The sequence below is a fragment of the Triticum aestivum genome, chromosome 1D, assembly GCF_018294505.1.
Source record: "Triticum aestivum cultivar Chinese Spring chromosome 1D, IWGSC CS RefSeq v2.1, whole genome shotgun sequence".
NCBI classification, from domain to species: Eukaryota; Viridiplantae; Streptophyta; class Magnoliopsida; order Poales; family Poaceae; genus Triticum; species Triticum aestivum.
Genome location: NC_057796.1, coordinates 100,372,774 through 100,392,523, shown reverse-complemented (window position 1 = coordinate 100,392,523; position 19,750 = coordinate 100,372,774). Strand labels below are relative to the sequence as shown.

The 19,750-nt window shown below is 46.2% G+C and overlaps 1 protein-coding gene across 1 annotated transcript; it reads right to left on the bottom strand.

Annotated features, from left to right (window-relative positions):
* Window positions 1-7,055: 7,055 nt before the first annotated feature.
* Window positions 7,056-9,109, bottom strand: LOC123166216 (transcription factor HBP-1b(c1)-like). Its single transcript, XM_044583978.1, has 8 exons — window positions 9,044-9,109; window positions 8,685-8,762; window positions 8,543-8,602; window positions 8,362-8,439; window positions 8,201-8,252; window positions 7,827-8,113; window positions 7,446-7,688; window positions 7,056-7,334 (listed from the first exon to the last, which is right to left on the bottom strand). The coding sequence occupies exons 1-8, from the start codon at window positions 9,107-9,109 to the stop codon at window positions 7,179-7,181; spliced, it is 1,020 nt and encodes a 339-aa protein (XP_044439913.1). The 3' UTR covers window positions 7,056-7,178.
* Between the last annotated feature and the right edge of the window lie 10,641 nt (window positions 9,110-19,750).

Sequence of the window (19,750 nt, the reverse complement as noted above, 5' to 3'; positions counted from 1 at the left end):
GGCGCCAGGCAGGCGCGGTGGGCGCGGCATGCCAGTGGGGGCGTCGGGTGCAGGCTTGCGTGCAAGGTGCAGACCTTGCCGCGGCCGTGCTCGATCTGATGTCTCCGTCGCTGGATCTCGCTGCCCGAGGTCGCGCCGGTGGTGGCTGTTCGGTGGGGTCGGTGAATGCTGGTGGCCCCTCCTTTCCGAGTGTGTTCACGTCCTGCTCTGGGAGTAGCGGCACCGTGCAACGGCTGTGGTGCAGAGTAGGTTTTCCAGGCAGACCAGATCCAGTTCGGTTAGCTCTGTCCTTGCGCGCGGCGGTGCGAGGCGGTCAGTTTGGCGTGGTGTTTGCTCAGTTTCGGCGCGCGGCGGTGCAAGCCGGCCAGCTCCTGTTCTAACTCGGCACTTCCTGTGCGCTGCGGTGCGGATCCTCGCCCAGTTTCTGCGCAAGGAGGCTGGGGATGGCCTGATCTGGTTTGGCGCCCAGGGCTGTGTGCGGCGGGGCGGCCCAGCTAGGTTGGCTCGCGTTCGTCGAGTTTTTGCGTGCGGCGGTGGCAAGTCCGTCCCTGGTAGTGTGTGCATGGCCTGTTTCTGCCCGATGACGCTGGTAGGCCTCGGATCCAGTTGGTGAAAGGCTCGGCTTCGGATGAAAATCCTGCATTGTTCTGGTCAGTGCCGACAGTAACGACGTCTGCGGATGTCGTCTTCCTCCTTGGAGGTACCGCCGTGAAGCTCGTTTGCTCTTTGTACCTCATAACTTGTGGTCTCCGGGTGAAAACCTTAGATTTGGCTTTGCCAGATCGGGTAACGGTGTTGTTCTTGACATCACTTCCTCCTTGGAGGCGTTACCTTGGAGACCAGCGATGGTTTCCGTTGGTGTGCATGGCTTGTTTGGTGGTGCTTGGGTTTGTGGTGGTGCCGGCATTTTGCTTTCTTTTCTTTTTGCACTAGCCATTGCTGTGCTTTCCTCCTCGGAGGGTTCTTGTAACACTTCTTCTGATCAATGAATTTGGCAGCTCTACTGCCAACATTCGAAAAAAATAAGGAAAATTTGAAACTGGAAAAGGCTGAAAACTGCAGGCACCTCCAGCTCGCTCAAGGCCAGCTCCTTCCATAGACGACCAAGTCGTCCTCTTCCTCTCAATCACCACAATCGGTCCCCTCTCTCCCCCACCCTCCTGCAGCCTTGCTCTCTTCTCTTCCTGAGCGCGTCTGCCTCTGTTCCTGACCTCTCCCACCCCCGGTCAGCGAGCTGCTGCTGCTGCCACAGGGGGCGCCGCTGCGCTGCGATGGCTGCCACTCGACGGGGAGCCGTCACTACGAGGGGAGCGATGATGCGCATGGTGTGGGCGCTGGCGCAGAATCCCGCGGGGCTGCATGGTAGTGGCCGCCGGAGCTGCAGACGACGACGGCATCGGGGACGGGTCGCCACTCATCGCACATGCTGCAATCGGGAAGCTGAGGAGAGGAGCATCGCAACATCGGGCTGCCATAGCTCCGTCGCCACCGCGTGATTCGTCGCAGCACCTCGCCGTCGTCACGTTGTGCTGCAGTGAAGCGTCGCCGGCTCCCATTGGGTGCGGCGGGGCTGCAATGAAGCGCCAGCGGAGCTTCAGTGAAGTGCCGCGGCAGTCGTCGGAGCTCCGGCGAGGTTGCAATGAAGCGTCGTGGAAGCTGCAGTGAAGCGCTGCAGCGGTCGTCGGAGCTCCGGCGAGGTTGCAATGAAGCGCCGTCGAAGCGGCAGTGAAGCGCCGCGGCGGTCGTCGGAGCTCCGGCGAGGTTGCAATGAAGCACCGTGGAAGCTGTAGTGAAGCGTTGCGGCGGTCGTCGGAGCTCCGGCGAGGTTGCAATGAAGCGCCGTCAAAGCGGTAGTGAAGCGTCGCGGCGGTCGTCAGAGCTCCGGTGAGGTTGCAATGAAGCGCCGTTGAAGTAGCAGTGAAGCGCCGCGGCCGTCGTTGGAAGCTCCGGCGAGGTTGGAATGCAGCGTCACCTGAAGCCATGGGTGCGGCGATGGGAGCTGTTGTGTGGTGCTGACACGGGAGCTGCATGCTGTCGACTGATCCTGCAGTTAGAAGCATCTGAATCGGATGGCTGTGGGGGCGGCTTGTCCAGGAACCAAACGTACCCAAACTGTCTCCCGTGCCCATCGAGGCGATTGATCATGTCCTCTGGCGGGTCGTCGGTTTCCTCCACACACGGAGGATGGGGTTCTCGCCACCAAGGATGGCTCCTGCATTGGTGAGCTTCCCCCGTTTGTTTTACTCAGATGTGCAACTCCCTCACTGATGTTTCTCATCCCGATCGATCGATCGACACAGAGGGATCTCCCCTTGCCTGATGGCCTTCGTGGCGCCGCTGCTGGGGCCGCGGCTGCGTTGGCTGCTGGTGGAGCATTGGCCTTTCATCATCAGTATAAGAAAGGCAAGAAAGAGGAGGACATGAAGGAGATGTTCGAGGATTGGGTGAAGAAGTACAACAAGACATGCCGGGACGAGGAAGAGAAGGCTATGCGGTTCCAAATGTTCAAGGACACCGTCGACAAGTTCCCGCACCCCCGAGAGAAAATACACTATCTCAAGGATCTTATTACTCTCAAGAGGGTTTCAATAGGCTCCACTCTCTCCCCTAAATAAGTCAGGTTGGGTATTATTAATACTCTAGTCATGAACAAGTGCCTGATCATCAAATGGTGATGGAAGATCATGACCACCACCTCGGATAAACCCCTCTGGTACAACATCCTCAAAGCTAAATACTTCCCCTCCTCTAGCCCCATGTTTGCTCGCGCCACAGGCGCCTCTCAGTTCTGGAAAGATCTTATAAAGCTTAGGCCTATCTTTCAAGGCCTTGCCAAGTTTGTTGTGCATAATGGCAGATCCACTAGATTGTTGCTTGACTGGTGGTGCGGCTCGACCACGCTGGCGAATTCATTTCTTGTTCTTTTCTCCTACTGCCCGACCCTGAGATCTCGATCTCTAAGCTCTCTGCCAATAATTGGGACCTTCGGTTGCGGCGTTCTCTTTCTCCTGAAGAGTTGGTCGACTAGCAGCGCCTCGTTGCCTTCTTCCCTATGCTCTCGGAGGAGGAGGAGGAGGTGGTTTGGCCCCACTCCTCATCTGGCCATTTTTCCGTGAAATGTTTATATGGCAAGCTGATTTCTGGTTCGAACACTTCCAAATTCAAGTGGATTTGGAGAGCCCGCATCCCTCCAAAGATCAAGATTTTCCTTTGGCAAGCCTCTCGCGGGCGGTTGCCGGCTGGTGATCAAATTCGCAAACGTAATGGCCCTGGCACTGATTGCTGCGCTCTATGTGGGCATAGAGAGGACACGAATCATATTTTCTTTAACTGTGTTTTGGCTAAACTTTTCTTGTGCTCTATCAGATCGTGGTTGCATGTTTCTTGGAGACCCTCTTCCTTCTCAGACCTTCGTCTCTTGGCCTCTAACCTGGTTGGGGCCCAGAGAAGATTGTTTTGGGTGGGATTGGCAGCGGTGTGTTGGACTCTGTGGACGACAAGGAAGAAGTTTACCATTGAACATGTGTTCCCTGCCAAACCTGTTGATTGCTTATTTAAAACTTGCATATTCTTGCAACAGTGGAGATTATTAACTAAGGAGGAAGACCGGGATGCGTTCGATGTCATGATGTCTAAGATTCGGGCTTCTGCTACTTCCCTTTCTCCAGTTCGAGCCCGCAATTAGGAGTTGTTGGCCCTGATTTCGCTGTCTTCTGTTTCTCCGGCCTGCGCGCCATGTACTGGCCTGGGAGCCATGTACGTTATACTTTAGCTCGGTCTGGCTTTGGTTGATACTTTGTTCATGATGTGCTGATGGTCTCTGTGGATTGTTGTGACTCTGCCTGGTGGCTTTATTTATAAAATCGGCCTATGGCCTTTTCTCTAAAAAAAAGTCAGGCTCCGTTAGCCTGGGCTGAGATGGGGATAACGAGTCGATGATTGAAGCCCCCAACGTTCTGCCAGACACTGGACAGGGGTAAGAACAGAGAAGGAGATCCGGAGGTTCAAGGCCTATCCAGACGGAATTCAGCACGAAGAGTACGGAAAGTTCTGCAGGGATCTCTTGGCCAAGGTCTCTTCTTTTGCAATTCGTTTGTCCTTAAGAACACACACACACACACACACAGGCACCCCCCCCACCCCACACACACACACACACTCATCACTATATAATTTTGTTCACTCCCTCCCTGTAGTACCGCTAGCTTGAACATACTCTTCTTCATGTGCAAACCTTTACGTCAGATTGTTTGAATTTTCTGATGAAATCATATCTTGTTATTTCTATGTCTGGTTCTGCCTTATTACAAGTAAGTTGTTGAGTTTCCAGTAGACTTGATCCATTGGCGGTTAATTCATATTGTCGTTCCAGTCAGTAGCAACTAAAGATATAAATTGAGTTTGTTTTATTGCCATCCATTAGGCCTTCCACTCTACTAACCGTGTGCTTGAATTATGTATGAATTTACCCTGTCCGTTTTGGATGTCAAACTGGACCTGTGGGTTATACTGGTCCTTACCTCCCAAGGACCATACACTCATCACTACATGCTATTATGTTGTTTTCTCCCTCCCTGTAGTAACGCTAGCTTGAGCATGCTCTCCGCCCTGTCTTGTATCAAGATGGCAATGGGGCCCCGAAACCCGCATCCCCGCGGGTTTCTACCCTATTAGAGGACGGGGATGGGCGTCTTTTCTTCCCCGCAGGGCTGTTATTGGGCACATTATACAACCCGACACGTTTCGTGGGTTTGCACCCGTTTCGGTAGTCCCCGAACCCGAAACCCGGCAAAATACATTTTTTTTACCAAGCACTGATCCGGCTTGGAGGCTTGGAGATGTGAAAGATGCCATGAAGATTTGAAGATGGCCTTTTGGAGGCTTGGAGATGTGAAAGATGCCATGATGACTCCAACTTTAAATTGATTTGTGAACTATAAATTATATTTCAGAACTTATGTATTGGACCATTTTGTCTCGTTTGTGCTCGTGATTTGTGAACCAAGAATTCTATTTTAGAACTTATGTAATATCACATCTTGTTGAACCATGTATGGCTGAAATTTGATCATCTTTGTTGCTGAAATCTGATCATCTTTGTTGCTGAAACCATAAATTTGCTCAAATTATGCTGCTGAAATGTGCTTGTTTTGCTGCTGAAATGTTATTCTTTGTGGCCACTATGTTTGTTTAAATATTTTGATTTTCTCGTGGGTTCCCCGAAACCCGATGGGTTTAGGGGACGGGCGGAAAACTAGCCCCGCGCACGGTGATGGGCACGGGGACGGGTTTACGATTTTCTCGTGGGGATGGGTTTGAGAAGGCAAAACCTGATGGGTTTCGTCCCCGTTGCCATCTTGAGTCTTGTACCAGCTTCTTAGCGGGATTGTTCGATTTTTTCAGAAAAGTCAGATCTTGCTATTTCTATGGTTCTGCCTTAGATCTTGTTATTATTATTTGTTTTGTTTCCAGTATACTTATTCATTGTCTATTAATCAAAGTATCAAACACATACAACTAGGTTTGTAATTGCATTCCATTCAATAGATGGTAACAAATTTGCACCATGAGCACTGTGGTTAGTGTTCAATTTGAACAAGAAAGTTTGTTTTGTGGACAGTTTAAATATAAATGGGAGTCAGTTCATAGCCATCCATTGAGCCTTCCTGTGTTAACTTTTAGCTTTTGCATGAAAACAGGAGAGCCACTGATGTTGAGGCCAGATGTGAAGCAGCGCGACACGCAGCCAACTCTCGAGTCTCTGCCTGGAATGGTGTCTGGTTAGTTGATAATATCTCGTGCAAGTCGGGTGGCTGGTGTAGCTAAAATTAAGTACTCCCTCCATTCCACAATGTAGTGTACTCGCATTTTTCGAAATTTAAGTTTGACTATAAATTTAACTATCGAGACCGACTGCGGTGAGGGCAAAAATTATACCACTGTATTCATATTTTCAATATGAATTCAGTGATATAATTTTTGTCCCCGCCGCAATCGGTCTTGTTAGTTAAATTTACAGTCAAATTTGGATTTCGGAAAGCGTGGGCGCACTACATTGTAAAATGGAGGCAGTAGCTTGAAAACTACTAAGGGCATAAGAATACCGACTATAGTCTGTCTAATACCAATGGAGGTCCAACGTATGGAATTGTTTTTTGAGGCCTCTTGTTTTTTGAGTTTTCTTGATCCGCTCCACTCCGAATGGCTTCAGGCTCTCACACGTGTTGAATGAGGCCCTTGGGCATCTGATTGATTTAGCTTAGGGTATACACATGTTATATAACCAGACTTTTTTTTTAATATCCATCCGTTCCACAGATATAAGGTGTATTAGTTTTTGCAAAAATCAAACATGTGCTTGTCTGGCCAAATTTTTAGAAAAAAATATCAACATCTACATTAGCAAATTTGTATTATTAGATACATCATGAAAAGCATTTTCATATTTTATTCGTTTGTATTGTAGATTCTGATATTTTATTCTACAATCTTGGTCAAACATAAACAAATTTGACTTACACGAAAACCAATTATATTCTTAAATGAAGGGAGTAACCGAAATTACCTGCTACCATGTTCGTTAGGGTTGCAAGCGGGGCGGGCTAGCGGGCAACACATAATGAAGATCTAGTGTTAATTTTGTAGCTATGATGAATAAATCACCACTACTTATAAAAGCGCAAACATTGGTAGGAAACCGAAATCTACATTGTACATACACATACATCAAATTCGTTGTGCAGTTCCGCTTATGTCCTCCGCCTTCGTTGCAACCAATCACCGCAGTGATGCTGCCGTCCCTGCTCGCGGGAGGAGAGGAGTGCGAACAGGGAGGAGTGATTCCCTGATCTTTGAATTAATTTCCCTCCTCTGCCCTCTCTCGTCGCCTCTCTCACACACACACACACGGCGGTCGTGCTCCTACTGCCGCCCTGCTTGTGGCCTCTCCCTGACACCGCCACAGCGTGACAACCGCCTCCACACGTCAGGCGCGGTCCATGGCAGGGAAATGAATACTCCTTATTTTTTAAGTAGTAGAGATAAAGATAGAGATATGTTCACTAATTCCAGTTTATATGTAGTCAAAAAATGTCTTACATTATGAGACGATGGAGTACTTGGTAGTGCTACGTTCTCTTTTGCTTTTCTCGAATAATAATGTGTCCGACTGTCGAAACTCAGTTCACCCCGGTGGTCGGACGTGCAATCCAGAGAGAACTCAGGGCGCGCATCCGGGAGAAGTAGTCGGTGACCACGAGCACCGCCCGTGCGCACTGACGGGTGGTCAGTACCCGCCGCGTTTCCTCAAGAATCCGCAGCCGCAGATCATCAGCCTGCGAAACAGCAGATCGATCACCGGGAAACAGTTGAGGAAACCCTGCAACTGAAGCGCACACGAATGTTCAAACTGAACGAACACCCATGGCCTGTGCAAAAAAGTTTACCTGCCGCAGGAGGCCTTCCATGACGCCAAGCTTTCCCACCGCCACCGCCATTTGGCCCGTGCAATCAGCGTCGGAGCAGCTCAGGGACGACGATCCTGCCGCCGCGACGGCTTCCGTGACCGACCGTCGCAGCGCTTCCATCTCTCGACAGAGTGCTTCTTCGGCTTGCAGGGAGGAACGTCGCAGGACGTCGATGCTGTCGAGCTGCTTCTCGGTGAGGGGCTCCAGCCGGCTCGCGAGTAGCTGCAGCAGTATCATGGACGCACGTCATAAAGATTAAAGAGGCAAGGGGAAGCGTCTTTTTGGTGTTTGCTCAACCCAAAATTGATCGAAAATACTAGCAGAATCTGTCGACAAGCTTCAACGATGGATGGTCGGAACCTTGAGAAGCTCCGACGGCCGGAAGCCGCCGAGCCAGAGGAAGCACCGCTCGACGGGGGTCATCCACGTCCCCGAAATGACGCGGAAGGCGTCGGCCTTGGCCGCGGCGCCCTTGGCCGCGGCGCCCTTGAGCCTGAAGATCTCGTCGGAGCGTGCCATGATGGTGTCAACGATGGACTGGAGGTCGCCGTCGCCGGCGTGGGCGCTGACGGCGGCCCTGAGCTCGTCTACCTGCTTGTGGTGCTCCTCCAGCCACCGTGCGTATTCCACGTAGAACGAAGAAGCTGCTGGAGACCGAGAAATGGTACTAAATTTTTACGCAGAAAATACAAGCAATCCCTATTCCCTGGACAGTAACAGTGGTTTATTATTACCATTTCCATTCTCTGAATCAGGCTGGTCCCCCAAAGTAGAAACGAGAAAGCCCTGGATAGATAGATAAGCAAAACAAATTACTACCAACATGTTGGACAACAATACATACGGGAATAAGTTCTGTAAATAAAAATGGAGGGATGAAGATGAGCAAATATACCTGTTGGCGAGCACGCTGGAGCTCCTGCTCCAGCTGAGCGAGCCTCAGGCCGCTGCTCTCGAGATGTTGGACATATGCCTGAAGAGGGTCATGGGAAGGATGAGCGGATTAAGGTTCCAAGACAATCCTCCTTGCACTATACTGTCCACCGACCTGGCACCAAATGATCGTGCTACAGTACCTTTTTTCTTAGACGGCTTCTCCTAGCAGCTTCACGGTTTTGGGCGAGGCGACGGAGCGTCTGTCAGTCAGCGAAGAATGAGAAGAAATCTTTAGCAGCTGAATGCACTCGAGTTTTACTGGTCTGTCGTATCGATCGATACCTTTGGACCTAGTTCACCAATTGATTTGTCACTGGAATCCGGAGGTGTGAGCCCAGCAGCAGCATGCCCTTGTTCGAACTGTTGATCAGTACAGACAAGTTCAGTAAACATCGTGTGTAGCAGCAGTTTGCTGTAACAAAAAAATTGCAGCGGTTTTTGCGCATTTTTATTTTCCCGAAAACAGTTTCTGCACATGTGCGTTGAAACTCATCCATCAAGGCTCATCAACAAGATCATTAGGGAAACTACACAGCTGCTAAGGACTAAGAGTTACTGCTACGTACTACAGAACATCGGAATCTAACATGTATAGCGAGTATATAAGAAACAGAGCTGACGAATGTGCTAGTGATCGGTACCGCTTGATTCTTGTCGAGGTCTGGGTCCGTCGACGTATCAGTCCCACCAGGGCTCGGGCAATCCATGGCGAAGCTAGTACCACCAAGCACGCCTGTGGGTGATTAGCACGTATTCTACTAGAGTGAGCAGCAGCAGCAGAAGAAAGTAGAGAGAGTTGCACGGGCAGCAACAGATCATTGGTCCTCGAGAGGACTGACAGGCAATTATATGCAGCAGCTGCGATCAGGAGACCAGAATGATGCATGTGGCCGACAAATCTATGGGTGCAGCAAGCAAGCGAATATCTTCCAAGTATCTTTCTTCTTCGAAGTGAGATATCTTTGCGGTATCTCCTTGCGATCAAGGACGGTGGGGATAATAATGTGTGTGCATCTAGCCATCTAGGCGTACGTCTAGCTGCATGCGCTATATATGGCGGCAGATACAGAGCCAGCCCTGTAGCACGGATGCGGAATCGGAATTGATGCCCACCGCTTATCGCAAATGTGGGATCGACAGGCTGCACTAGGTAGAGTCGCGCGCTGGCTAGCTGGACCGGTCGGTCTTTTGGACTCGAAATCTTTAGAAATCTGCAGCCGTGCGTATAGAACCAAGCAGCCTTTTCATTGTTGCGCTAGCTAGCGTGTCGAGTGTAGAGTCGAGGCAGAGGATATCACCTCTTCCAATGCATTAGTTCTCTTGAATGTATTGGTGCTTAAGTGAGGTGTTAAGGACATCTCCGAAAGCAACTCCAAAACCAGACACCACAACCGTCTGCAGGCAGAGGAATTAGTCCGCACACACGGATGCAGAAGCCAGCCAGCCAAAGCTAGCTGCATACATTCATCCTCCATTTTTTTCAGTCCGCACACTTTAAATAGCGGCATTTCTAATATCAGTTTAGTAAAAATTGTTAAAACGCAACAGTAGTTCTAATTTAAATATTACAATCCAGTAAAGTATTTAAATTATAGTAGTTCAAACATGCATTTAACTATACATGATACTAGTTGTCCCCTTTAACCGCCCACAGATACTCAATCAAATTTTTCTTTAGTTGCTCATGAGTTGCTCGATCTTGGATTTGTTGATGCATTTGAACAAGCATGTCGGTTGCATTTGTCCATAGACACAGTAGCATCACGGGCTTTTTTGCCCGCGTCGGTTTTTGGACTGGAAATTTCAAAAATCTACAGCAGTGGGTATAGAATCAAGAGTTGCCATTGTTACGCTAGCTAGCGTGTCGAATGTAGAGTCGAGGCAGAGAATCAGTGGTGAAACTAGCACAGGATCATTGAGGGGAATGGCAAAATATGTATTCCTGACTCTGATTTTTCTAAAATTGATATCCTTAGGGAATTAGAAAATGTTAGAAACTGTGCTGTAGAAAAACCTGCACCTCCTGATGAGGTGATGCTTATTACTAATGGGAAAGGTGAGGCTATACCCATCAACCTGAGTTGGGGGGATGAGCAAGAGTATAATAGCTCTGAATTTACTGTGGTGGGGTCTAGGAAGAAGAAAAGAAGTACTAGGAAAGTCCAAATATCTATTTCTAGACCTAGAACCAGAAGCCAAAAAGCAGTGGAGCCCACTGCTAACCCTGATAATGGTGTCAGACCCCCTAGTAGATCGACTAGGGGGAGGGGAAGGGGGAAATCCAAATGAATGGGATTTTCTGGAACTGCAGAGGGGCAGGTAAAAAAGGGATGATCACCTGCTTCTCTGATCTGATTAAGGATCATTCCCTAGACTTTTTGTGTCTGCAGGAGACCATGAAAAGGAAAATTTCCCCTAGTTTTTTTAGAAATATTGATCCTTACAGTACTTTTGACTGGAATTGGATCCCTTCTATTGGAAAGGCTGGGGGCTTGCTTTGTGGGGTCAAGAAGGAGAAACTCGAGGTTGTCTCTTGGTCCCTAGGAAATTTATTCTCCAGGTTACTGTTTTCGACGTAGCTAAGCAGTGTGTTTGGGCTTTATTTAATGTTTACGGTGCGGCTCATGATGAGCAGAAAGAGAAATTTCTTGCGGAGTTGGCTAGTTTTTGTAGTCATTTATCCATGCCTTACATTGTGGGCAGCGACTTCAACATTCTCAGACACTGTGGAGAGAAAAACAAAAAAATGGTGGCCTCCCAGTACGTTGACAGGTTTAATGCTATCATTAATACCATGTGTCTCCGCGAGATTTTTGTGAAGGGGGGTATGTTTACGTGGTCTAATAACCAAGCCCACCCCACTTTAGAAAAACTGGACAGGATTCTTATGAGTTATGACTGGGAAGATTTATTCCCCTTAGTCACGACCAGGAAATTGGTCAGAGATGTATCTGACCATAATCCTCTCCTCATGTCCACTAACAGTTCCCAACCACAGCCACCTAAGCCCAGGGAGTTTAGGTTTGAGATGAGTTGGATGGCCAATGAAGAGTTCCTTCCTTTAGTTAGTGAGATTTGGCAGAGGCCGGTTAGATCTTCGGATCCTATTGATGTTCTTAATATCAAATTAAAACGTTTTATTTTTTTTAAAGGTTGGGGTTCGGATAAATTTGGTCATGTTAAGAAAAGGAAGAAAGGGATCAAGGATGAGCTTGCTTTCATAGAGTCTATGGAAGAACAAGGCCCTCTTGACCCTGATACCATAGACAAAAGAGCTACCCTTAGTGGTGAACTTCAGCAACTTATGGTGAATGAGGAAATATATTGGCTTCAACAATCCCATGAAACATGGCTGTTGAAAGGCGACCGAAACACCGCTTTCTACCATAGGATTGCCAATGGGAAAAGCGTAAAAACACCATTCACTCCTTTTCTTGTGGTGACACCACTATTGAGGGGACTGATAACTTACTTAAACACGCCACAGATTTTTATAAAGAGCTTTCTGGCCCAGCCCCAGGGAATCTTTTTCATTTAGATCCTAATACTTGGGGGGATAATGAGAAACTTACAGCCGAGGATAATGAATTCCTGACCAGACCTTTTAGTGAGGAAGAAGTTAAGAAAGCTCTTTTCTCTATGGATAGGAATAGAGCTCCTGGGCCAGATAACATACCAGCAGAATTCTACAGATTCTGTTGGGATGTAGTTAAAGAGGATATCATGAACCTTTTTAAGGCTTTTCATGAGGGGACTCTGGATGTGGAAAGACTGAATTATGGGACTATTACCCTGATTCCTAAAGTAAATGGGGCAAAAAAATCCAGGAGTTCTGACCCATTTGTCTTTTGAGATGTCCCTACAAACTTATTACAAAGGTCTTGGACAATAGGTTTGTGGTGTTTGCTGACAAGCTTTTTAGTTGCCACCGAAATGCCTTTATCAAGAAACGGGACATTATGGATGGGATCTTGACCTTGCATGAAATTCTGCATCATACTCAAGTAAAAAAAGGGGAATTGTTTTGAAACCTGACTTCGAGAAAGCTTACGATAAGGTTAACTGGGACTTTTTGCTTGAATGCCACAAAATGAGGGGTTTCAATCCTAAATGGTGTGAGTGGGTGGAGAGCATCCTCCACAACGGTACAGTTAGTGTCAAAATTAACAATACCACGGGACCTTACTTTCAGAGCCACAAAGGAGTGCGACAAGGGGACCCAATGTCTCCCTTTCTCTTCAACCTTGCGGCTGAAAGCTTAACCAAGATGATTTTGAACGCCCAGAATAACAATTTATTTAGGGGGCTGGCATCTGATTTGGTTCCCAATGGGGTGGCAGTGCTGCAATACGCAGACGATACGGTTATCTGTATTGAAGATGATATTGACAAAGCAGTCAATCTTAAGCTTCTTTTATATCTTTTTGAGCTGATGTCTGGTCATGATCAATTTCTTAAAGAGTGAGGTGTTGTGTGTGGGGGGGATGACTCGGTCCTCCAAAAATATGCTGATCTCTTTGGCTGGCAGATCGGTCACTTCCCTATGAAATACCTAGGAGTGTCGGTCAGCTATTCCTCTTTGAGAAACTCAGACTGGGAATTTGTTGCAATTCGATTTCTTAAATGCTGTGACTCCTGGATTGGCAATGCTGCTTCATCCGGAGGGCGACTGACTCTGTTGAACTCCTCCCTCTCTAGCATTGCTTACTACTATATTCAATGTTCCTTCTTTCCAAAACTTTCATAGAAAGACTTGACAAATACCGTCACAAATTTTTTTGGTGTGGAGGTATGGGGAAGAAACGTTATCACTTGGTCAAATGGGCCAGAGTGTGCAGATCTAAATGTAAGGGGGGTTTGGGTATCAAAGATCTCCACAAACAAAATGTTTCTCTTCTGGTGAAATGGTGGTGGAGACTGGATACGGGGAAGGGTCTATGGCAAGATGTTGTACGGGCTAAATACCTCAGGAACTGCTCGGTTGCCACTGTCAAACCAAAATTCAATGACTCCCAGTCTGGAAATCTCTTTTAAAAGTTAAAGATGTCTATATGGCTGGAAGAAAAGTGACTATCAATTCTGGCGACGTTGCTCGCTTGTGGTTTGATCCTATTGGGTCCCACCCCCCGCTTTGTGACTTATATCCAGATCTTTTAAGCATGGCTAACTATCCGAACGACACGATTGCCCAGTTTAAGACTAGGGCTGGTAGGGGCTTGTTCAGACGAAGGTTGAATATTGACCTGACCCGTCAGTTTGAGGGGGTACAAAAGGTGGTTGACACTGTCAAACCTTCTGACGAATGTGATGGTTTTGAATGGGGCCTTGGTCCTAAAGGCAGATACACTACCAGATCAGTGTACGCTTACTTGGAAAAAGACCTCGCTGGGTGCAACTATAGATGGATCTGGAGAGCTAGACTGCCTATTAAAATTCAGATCTTTTTGTGGCAACTGTTTCAAGATGCTATCCTCACCAGAGACGTGATGAAGCGTCGAAACTGGGCTGGTAACCCGCGTTGTTCATTCTGCGATTGCAGGGAAACCTATTTGCACATGTTTTTCCTTTGCCCTGTTGCTAGGGTAGTTTGGCGCACAGTGGGTTCGGTGCTCGGGGCTGACCTATGTCCCAACAATTTTTGCCAGTTTTACTCTTGGTGTTATGCTTTTCTTCCTCAGGGAGAGAAACATTTTACCGTGGGGCTTGCGGCTGTCTGCTGGGCTATTTGGAATCGCAGGAATCAAGCCACTTTTGAATTCAAGAAACTGTCATCTCCTTTTGAGATTGTCTTTACAACTTGCACACATTTATCTTACTGGGCAGGTTTGTTGAAAGGCGAAGAACGATCGGAGCTGGAGCATGGCGCGGCGCTTCTGAAGAAGAATGCTAAGGAGATGATGAGACTTTGCGCGACTGCACACACGGGAACCACATTGAGCTGATCATGGCGTTGCGTCTCCCCTGGAAGCTCTTTCTTTTGAAGCTGGTCGAGCTTGCTTGTGGGTTCTGCTTTTAGGGCTTGCTGTTCGCCTTTTACTCCTGCTGTTCTGCCTCTGTGTAGGCTGTGATGTCGTTTCTAGACTTCTTTTGCTTGTATGCTGGGATATATGTGCTCCAGGGTTTTCGCCTCACAGTAGACATCTCGATTGCGAACGTCTACATTTGGTTTCCTTGGAGTGCTTGAACTCGCCTTTTCCCTTTCCCTGTTTGGGTACTCGTGGACATGGCTGTATTTCCATTATTTCTATAATGGAAAGGGGATTCGCCTGGTTCAAAAAAATCTAATTTTCTCAATCTATGCTACCACAAAAATAAATTCTTCACAAAAGATCCCAGGGCTGGGGGGCCAGTGCACCCCCAGCCATACACATAGCTCCGCCAGTGCAGAGGACGATGTCTCTCTTCCAATGCAATGGTACTCTCCCAAGCATTGGTGCTTATGTGAGGTGCTAAGTGCATTAAAAAGCTTAGCAACAAATCTCTTCAATAATGCATCTGTGCTTAGCTTTTGGAGCTAAGCTTTCCTCATTTAGCTGTTGAACAACTAATTTTTTTCATGCATTGGTCGATAGACATTTTGCATAGGTCCACGCGTTTAGCTTCATTTCTTTTTTGGGGTCACCACAAAATGCTCTATCTCCTCTTTAACTGCTTTGCCACATCATTTTTTTGCTTATATGGCACCCTTAACACATGTACACCATGAAGCACTAGGAAGGGCATCATCTGTGCTGCATGGGTGCCTTTGTGCTAACGTGCTGCTGAATCGTGGTGTGGGTGGTTCATGGCCAACATGACACCATTGTTTCTCTGCCACATGCAGCTGCGTGCTCCGACGAGGCAAACCGGTGGGGATTGCCAATTTACCACAAACTACATTGTATTTTTTTTGACAAAAAGCAACAGCATTCATTTCATTAATGAAGAAGAAGACAAATTACATGAACAACAAAAAAGGACACATTACAAAGCCCAGACTGATCCAACAAACCCACATGAACAACACAACATCACCACCACAACACCTCACCCTCGAAGAGAACAAACTCGGCTTCAAAGATCACAAAGTTTCGACCAGCGGAGGGAGGTCTTCGGCTTCCATCATCATCTAACCAAGCAAGGCGGACGCCTCAAGCATTGGTCGTCTTGTTGCCACCCGACAACATCCCTCAAAGAGAGGGAGGAGTGTTGTATGGGAGCAAGGTAATCCCAGAAGGGTCACACTCGCAAACCCGGCTTCAAACGCAAACGTCAAACCTACCCACCAAAAGATCGAGAACTCGGATCACATTTGCCTAACACAAACACTACCAACCACCGCCTGCCATTGATCCCTCCAACTAGTAGCCACTCCTAAGATGATGCCCCAAGAGGAGCGTCGCACTAACGTCGTCATCGTCCGATCCCTAGAGGATCTGAGGTTCCCCCCGGAGTTGCCGTCCCGGACGAAGAAGCGAGCACATCGCCTTCAAGAAGGAAGCGCATGCCCGCAAACATTGCCATCGTTAGTCCTAGCCACAACTTGGAGCAAGGCCTTAGCCTATTATAGTGCTGCTGCCACTCGCCCGGGCCCATACCGGCCAGGAGGCTATTCCTGTGGGCCTCACGTGACCAGGGGTGGTTGTGTGCCCCCAGAGGGCCCCATGGCCCCATCTTTCTGGCTTCATGGGCCTTTCCTTCCTAAATAATTTCTATAATTTTTGGGGTGATTTATTGAGCTCCAGAAAATTACTTTCTTCACTACCATTATTTTGCTCCTGTTTTCTAGCTTTCCGGTAATTTTCCTCATCATGTAATTCATGCAAATTGAAGGGAAAATGCATTAGAATTAAGCTATGATGTGTAAAATTTCAATGGTAAAGAGGAAACTATAATAGAAAATAGTGATATAAAATGGACGTATCAATCCCCCAAGCTTAGAACTTGCTTGTCCGTAAGCAAAAACCGAGCTTGATAAACATGAAAACGGGTTTATGAAGTGAGGACTCGAGGATAAAAGAATTTGAAACTGATAACATCACTATTTACTCTCATGATCGAACATTCTAAATAACAATCATTTCTTACAAAACCTCTTATGAGGAGGTCATGATACCCTAGGTTGAACAGATAAAAGTTTCTTCAGTATAACAAACCATGTTCTTAGCCATTAAAAATTCATTCCTATTGTTTTTTCCAGAAGGGTCTATGTCAGAGTTGTTTGATCAATAAATATCACATGCTCAACTATCTTTTAGCCTTTGCATTATTATCGAGCACTTAGGAGCAACTTTTTAAAACAAATGTGTTTCAACCGGACACAAAGGAAAAAAATGAATTTTAGTAAGTGCTTAGCTTCTCAACTTATTTGTAATACGGATAATGTCAACAGTAATGAATCAAAAATAATTATGCACATCAATAGTTTACATGTTCATGGATATTTATCCACCATGCTATGTTTACCTTAAGAGTTTAGAAGGATAAAAAGAATTGCCTCAACATAAAGTTAGAAGATAGGCCCTTCGCAGAGTGGAACAGAGATTGGCATGCACTTTTTTGGGTTTTGGTTGCACAAGATATTACTGGAAAATAACCTTACTTTACATTGCCCCTTATGATGGCACCCATTTGTGTTATTATTATGGTTTTACACCTCATCACAAGTTTGTGTAAAGGTTCAATTCCCTTCCAAATAAAAATCACAGTTAATTAAATGGCAACATATATGCTTACACCAATGACAACTTACTTGGCAGGCTTTTCTTGACCCATAGGTAGGCATAGTGGGCACTCGAGAAAGAAGTTGGGTTTTTAGGTTTTTGGATGCAGAAGCAGAATTCATGCTTAGTACATGATTTAGTCTAGCAAAGGTTGAAGTAAATCATGCATGTTGGAGGACCCATGACATATTCTTTTTTTCATTTTCTTTTTCTTTCTTCCTTTGGGTTTCTTGGTTTCTTTCTTCGGTTTCAATCGGTTTTCTTCCCTTTTTCATTTTCTTTTTTCTTTTTTAACACATATCTAATTCGTTCATCCACATTGTAAAATTTTTCTTATACATCAGGGACAAGTTTATACATGTTTAACATTTTTTAAATACGTTATTAGTATTTTTCAAATATATGTTTTCATGTCTACTTTCTTCATATGCATTGTCCATTTTTCATATAAATCTATACTTTTTATACATGTTTAACATTTCTTAAATACATGATTAACATTTTATTCAAGTACATGTTTTTGAACAGTTTTCAAATGCGTGTTAAACAATTACCGAATACATGTTTAAAAAATTTCTTGAATGATACGATTTTTTTTCCAAACTAAGCGTTATTTTACATTCTACAAACATGTTTTTTAAAATGCTACAAACATATATTTCAAATGCGTGATGTTTTTAAACATATCATATATGTTTTTTGAATGGTACAAAGCATTTTTTATTACATGAACAATTCTTTACATTGTAATAACATTTTTCAAAATGTTACATACATTTTTACACACGTGAACATTTATTAAATGTCGCATACAATTTTTGAAAGTACAAACATTTTCTAAAAGCCGAGCAAACATATTTTTGCACTGCATGAGCATTTCTAAATGTGCGACGAACACTATAAAAAATTAATTAAATTAACTTGTCATAATATATAGTATTTTTCGAAATATATGAAAAGTAAATGAAAACGTGTGTGACATGAGCATGACGAACCCACGTGACTACTTGGCCGGTTGAAAGGATCGAGATGGACCTAGAGGGGGGGGTGAATAGGTACAATTACAAATTTTAATTATGACTTAGCAATTTTAGGCAATAATGCGGAATGTGAAGGTGAGCCTAACAATTGCAAGTGTAGTACTAAGTGCTAAGCAAGTAAAGCAAGTATGTAAGTAGGCAAGCACAATATGATAAAAGTAAGTGCTAAGAGACAAGTAACCACAAGTAGAGAGTTAGGGTTAGGAATAACCGCAACTCCGGGGGACAAGGATGTATGCCGATGTTCACTTCCTTGGAGGGAAGCTACGTCACCGTTAGAGAGGTGGATGTTACCATGAAGGCACACCAATGCCACGAAGGCTCACCCTATTCTCCCTTTGAGACAACACCACGGAGGCGTTTCTCAACTACTAGTGGTAGACCTTGGGGTGGTCTCCAAACCCTCACAAACTTTTCCGGGGGTAATCACAAAGGTTGATTCCTCTCCGTAAGACTCCTACCCCCTAGGAGTCTCCAACCTCCAAGAGTAACAAGATCGATGGGGAAAGCTCAAGACTTGCTCAAATCACGAATTCCTTTGGTGCAAAGAAGGGGATGGAGTGGATCTATCACTTGATTGGAGAACTTCTCTCAAATGTTCCCAAATCACTTGGGGATCTAGGATTTGGTGTAGAGGATTGAGAGAGTGAGTGAAGAGTGTTCTTGGCAAGCTCAAAGTGAATGGTCAACCTCCTCCCGGAAGAGGGGGAAGGATATATATAGTTTGAGAACAAAACAGACCGTTGGGACACTTAATGCTGATGGACGTCCGGTGGCTACCGGACGACCGGTGACACACAGAGGACCGGACGTCCGGCAGGCGGGCGGTCGTCTGGTGGCTGGAACACCAACCACAGATACAGGTGTGTAGTGGGACGCATAGGCAGCGGACGTCCGGAAGGCGCCGGTCGTCCGGTGTTTGTCAGATATCCGTTAATATCAGTTCTGTTGAAGTGCACCGGATATCCGGAGGTGAGCGGACGTCCGGCGACCGGACGTCCGGTGTGATCGGTCTTCCGCTAATATTCGTTCTGTGAAGATATACCAGACGACTGGAGTGGGTCGGATGTCCGGTAGGTCAAGAGGGACCGGACGTCCGTAGACTTTGGACGTCCGATGGTAGTAGGACCAAATAGCTAAGAAGCATACTACCATTTGTGCACAAGTTAGAGGAAGAAACTTGAGATGGTATAAGAGGGAATTTTGTGGGTTTGAGCAAGTCCTTTCGCGAAATCCAACGATCCCCTCTTAATAGTGCGGGATCTCTATACTCAAGAACAACCTGAAAATAAGGAGCTGAAGCTTTTTATCTTTGTCTTGTGTCTTTGCTCTTGAGTGATATAAGTATATATAGATGCTTTATGTCCGTAGTCATGATCCACACACACACATAGCCCTTGAGACATAATCCTGAGAAATACTCGATAAACATGATTAGTCCCAAAATGCATGTTGTCATCAACATCAAAATACGATTAAGGGCATGATTGCACTTTCAATCTCCCCCTTTTTGGTAGTTGATGACAACATACATGCACTAGTTAGAATAAAGCTTTGAATATCGAAAGAATTTATTTTGGAGCTCCCCCTCAATATGATACCAACA

Coding starts and splice junctions, on each gene's coding strand:
- LOC123166216 (XM_044583978.1), bottom strand. CDS start 9,109: ATGGATTGCCCGAGCCCTGGTGGGACTGATACGTCGACGGACCCAGAC. Junction 8,603..8,684: donor TTGGTGAACTAGGTCCAAAG/GTATCGATCGAT, acceptor GCTGACTGACAG/ACGCTCCGTCGCCTCGCCCA. Junction 8,440..8,542: donor GAAGCCGTCTAAGAAAAAAG/GTACTGTAGCAC, acceptor GACCCTCTTCAG/GCATATGTCCAACATCTCGA.